Below are 4,449 nucleotides of genomic sequence, written 5' to 3'. Positions count from 1 at the left end.
TCTTACTGTGATCTATAAGGCGCTGATTTCAATGTGTTTAGTTTAAAATAAAATTTATTATTAATATTACTTACATGTGACTAAGGTAACAAAGGTTCGACAAACGTATTCCCATAAAATTTTGCGGTTTTGTATTCGATGATCTAAATAGGTGCTCCACAAAATTTCGACGGGTACGTAGGCTTGCAGGGCATATGTTATAAATATGGCGATCGCAAACATTATTTTAATACTTTGAGCCATACTGCAATAAATCAGATTTTTAAAAATCAAATTTGCAATATAATAGAGAAAATAATTCGATTATTTTAGATTACATCTAGATCTTAATTACATTTAAAGCTAATTCGAGAAATTTTCTTTACTTATTATGTTGAATTTCTTTAATGTGATTTTAGATTATTTCTTCTTACGTTCTTTCGCATTTTTCTATATTTTAATAGATAAAATCGAGATAGAAATTTCATTATATGACAGTAATTATAAGAAATTGATTTATTGTTACAGTTTCTTGATTTGTCTTATTATCTGATTTGTTTGAAATTAAAAATTTTTTTTCTACTTACGCTTCTTCTGGCGGTAAATTAAAAGTGATACTTCCTTTGGCATCGGATCCGTACTTTATGTAGCCGAAAAATCCCATAACTATGTATAGGATGACAATCACAGTCATCCCTATATTTAGTACACCACAATAGCCTCCAAAACTTTGTGGTGTTTTCATGTTGTTCTCCAGAGCTATAATCTAAGTAGTAATAATATATTTTTTTTAACACAAAGGAATCAAGGCTAATGAGAGTATAATACGATTAACGATACACAACGTAGTAATATACAAACTTATGTTATATATTCTTTTAAAGAATACATTGTACATTTTTATTAATTATATAAGTTAATTTTATTTAGTGCTCATTATAAAAATTATCTCATATTTCAAGGAGTGGGAGCGTAGAATATCAGACAGCACACGAGACTGTTATACCAGAAATCTCAGGCAGAATCGAAAAATTTTTCGAACGCTCGTAGCTCCTTTCAACAGGCAATGACAAACCATTGAGAGTATCCTTGCCATGTATACTTTTCTAAACAAAATCGTCGTTCGGAATCGACGTTAAATTGTAGGTCCTTTATAACTGTGTACAATCAACGTGCGCATTATAGATATATGAGAGATCACGGGCAATAGGACTGAGGAAGGAAGAATGTTTCAAGACAAATCTTTGGTTTCGTCATGGATCTATGCCACGTTCAAATTTGACAATTTGTATATGACTCAATCCTGACGCACCAAAGATGAGCTATTAATGAATGAAATATTGATTATTAATTGTACATAATTGCTGAAGATGAGAGAGAGAGACTCAAAATAGAATCGAAACGTTCAATTAATTGTGGATGACATTAAGATAATTGTGGATAACATCAAGATAATACAATAAAATTATAATATAAGTTTATTACTGCGTTTTTTGCGCATCGTTAATCGCACTGAACTCTCATTAGTCTTGATCCCTGTATTTTTGTATTTTTGATAGTCCTTTTTTATCATTTTAATTTTTTTTTTAATATCATTGCGTTAACAATAGCACAAACAAGCGAATTTTTTATTTATCCAGTTTTTGTAGTTCTAAAATCGATTTGAATTTTATCTTTAATTGTACGCTTAATATTTAAATATTACGATGAAATAAATACATTTAACAAAAATAAAGCTTTGAAAATATCTTAATAAATAACTATAATTAAGAATATTATGATAAATAACGAATACAGAGCAATTACATTATTAATTATAACGATTATGTTTACTGGGACCTTTGCATATGGCTCTCCATATGTTAATTTCTGTCGTACATATACATACAAAAAGATTTTTATTTCCTGAGACCAGGGAGATTGTTTATATATTGATCGCAACTCTAAGAGGAATATATCTTTTCTAGACTTACCACACCAACGGCTTCTAACGCAAATAACGTGGTTCCAAAATAGAGGGAAAAATTTCTTAATGTACCAAACATCTCCCTGTCGCTGATCGGCGGTAGATCTTGAAACATATACTTTATAAGAATCATGCTGAGTCCAACGAACGTAATTAAGTTTGCTAGTGTGGAAAACGGCGCCAATAACTTCAGATTTCTAATGTAGTTTATCAAAATCAGCGGAAGCAACAAAATGAGCATATGGGTTGAAATATCCAAAGGTGCCCAATACTGGTCTGTCACCTGCGTTCGTTAATAAAATTACAATGAATGCACTGCTCACATCCATCAGACGAGGGTCCGATGGTTAAAGTTCGTTGTCGATCAGCGAAGTGCTTTCTCGATAGGTAGCAGGAACAATCGATTCCTCGATTTGGCTTTTTCTTATTGCCATCATGGATTTACCTGTTTGATATTTGATGCTACAAACACGATATAAACGCAGCAAATTCCCAATTGATATATTATCATAAACCCATCTACGAATCCTCTGGAAATAATAACATTTTTAAGATTCAACTACGGACTCGTGCATGTTTTTATAACACACAAACTCGGACAAATAATTATACTTTCATCTCGTGTAACAATCGATATCTTTTTTTAGCTTCTATATAGAACGCAGCGGCAGAACAATGCTCATGTTCATTATTTTTAGTAAAATACATCTATAATAAATGTCTCGTCTATACTGGCATAAGCCTTATTTTCAAATAAACTAAATCCTTCAATTTAAATTAATTTCTAGTTACTGCAAAAATTCTAGAATTGCGCATATAAATAGTAATAAAAATATTTTATGTTTATTATTGCAAATTATTCTACAATTATATGTATATGTTTTTGGATAAAATGTATATTTATCTAGTTTATTTATTTAACATGTAATAAAGAAAGTTCGACACGATATATATTTTACGTACGTAAAAGAAATGTATATATATATATATATATATATATATAAACTTTATTTATTTATTATTTTTCTTTAAAAAATTGCTAGAATATCCGAATGTGCGATTGCAGTCCTATATTCATTATACTAATGAGCACATCGCTGAATTATATCGGCTAAACTATAAATGGAAGATACTTACGATGCATAGGGTGAAAACCATTTCACGCATCGAGGACCTTTCTCCAGAGCATATTTCATGCTAAGCGGATAGCTCAATATAGGAACTTTTAACCGTTTACACAATATATACTGCGCCTTTACGAGTACGTGTAAGCAGTACGTGCACAATGCACCTATGATAACTGTAGCAATGACGCCGACCACCAGACCGCTATTGTAAAATGCATTCGGCATTGCTAAAATCCCCGTGCCCAAACTACCTTTCAGTAGATGAACCAGGGTTTCAAAATTTCTAAAAGAAAATATTTTCAGATTAACAGGATTGTTCCTAATAAAATAATCCATGCACATCCGATTGTTCGTTTTATTATAAATATTTTATTATAAATATTTACATTCAAAGCTGATCTTTTTCTCACAATTAGTTAAATTTTGAAAAACGTGCGGAATTAAATAATTTTAATAATTGATCTATTTTCAAATTAATAAGACTTAAAGAAATTTTCAGCTAAGTTTCAAAGAATGCGCGGATTTAATTATCTTAACAATTAATAACAAATTAACTTAAATATTAATGATAAATAATGCATTTTAACAATTCAATAAAGAATAATTCAGATTAATAATTCGATAGCGAGTGTGGAATTTAATAAATTTCAGTAGTTAATTTATATATATTTATCAAATTTTTTTATCGTTTAATATTTCAAATTGTAATATATGTGTCATGCGGGATGTAATATTACAAAAATATTATTATAAATTCGAAGAACAGCGACAATATATTTTCTTATTTAAATACAACATTTTTTAACATAATTAATCATTGGGCGAGTTGAAGACGGCAAAGCGGCTAGGCATGCTTATCGAGCGATTGAATATGATTGGTTGGCTCTATAAGTAACCAATTATGCTCATTTGCTCGGTGAGCTAGCCACTTTGTTAACTTGAACGCGCTAATTATTTTGTACTTACGAAGTTGGATTTGGTCTATTCCGATGCACATGAGGATCATAATCCGTATCTTCGGTTTGAGATAACATATTTTCAACATTATTTACACCATCAGCATTATTTACATAATCTGCAGTGACTGCAGTGACTTCGTTGTTCTCCCTGTGTATAAATTTGTTAATGACAATGTTGTGACAGAAATAGTTAACGAGAAGTTAAAGTATTTTGCTTTTAAATGAATATACGACTATCTTATATAGATTATATGCCTATATATCTATATATTTATATATCTACATATTTATATATTCATGCAGAAGTAATTTTGAGTTTCAATTTATTCAATATAATCAATATTATTTAATCATACTTATTAGGACTTTGAGAGTTAATCGGTTCCATACATAAACTTTCTTTCTGCGAGTTTTCCAT

The 4,449-nt window shown here is 29.8% G+C and overlaps 1 protein-coding gene across 1 annotated transcript in view; it reads right to left on the bottom strand.

Annotated features, from left to right (window-relative positions):
• LOC108756191 (proton-coupled amino acid transporter-like protein CG1139) overlaps positions 1–4,449 on the bottom strand; it is a 5,341-nt gene extending 892 nt beyond the window's left edge. Inside the window, exons 1-7 of the mRNA XM_018499804.1 lie at positions 4,388–4,449; positions 4,039–4,179; positions 3,083–3,355; positions 2,391–2,475; positions 1,953–2,228; positions 567–745; positions 75–244 (exon numbers count right to left, since the gene is read on the bottom strand). Coding sequence (XP_018355306.1) covers positions 75–244; positions 567–745; positions 1,953–2,228; positions 2,391–2,475; positions 3,083–3,355; positions 4,039–4,179; positions 4,388–4,449 — 1,186 coding nt within the window. The remainder of the gene's footprint in view (positions 1–74; positions 245–566; positions 746–1,952; positions 2,229–2,390; positions 2,476–3,082; positions 3,356–4,038; positions 4,180–4,387) is intronic.

This window comes from Trachymyrmex septentrionalis, unplaced genomic scaffold, assembly GCF_001594115.1.
Source record: "Trachymyrmex septentrionalis isolate Tsep2-gDNA-1 unplaced genomic scaffold, Tsep1.0 scaffold97, whole genome shotgun sequence".
NCBI classification, from domain to species: Eukaryota; Metazoa; Arthropoda; class Insecta; order Hymenoptera; family Formicidae; genus Trachymyrmex; species Trachymyrmex septentrionalis.
The sequence above is the reverse complement of the archived record's forward strand: the minus strand, read 5'-3'. Positions and strand labels throughout refer to the sequence as shown.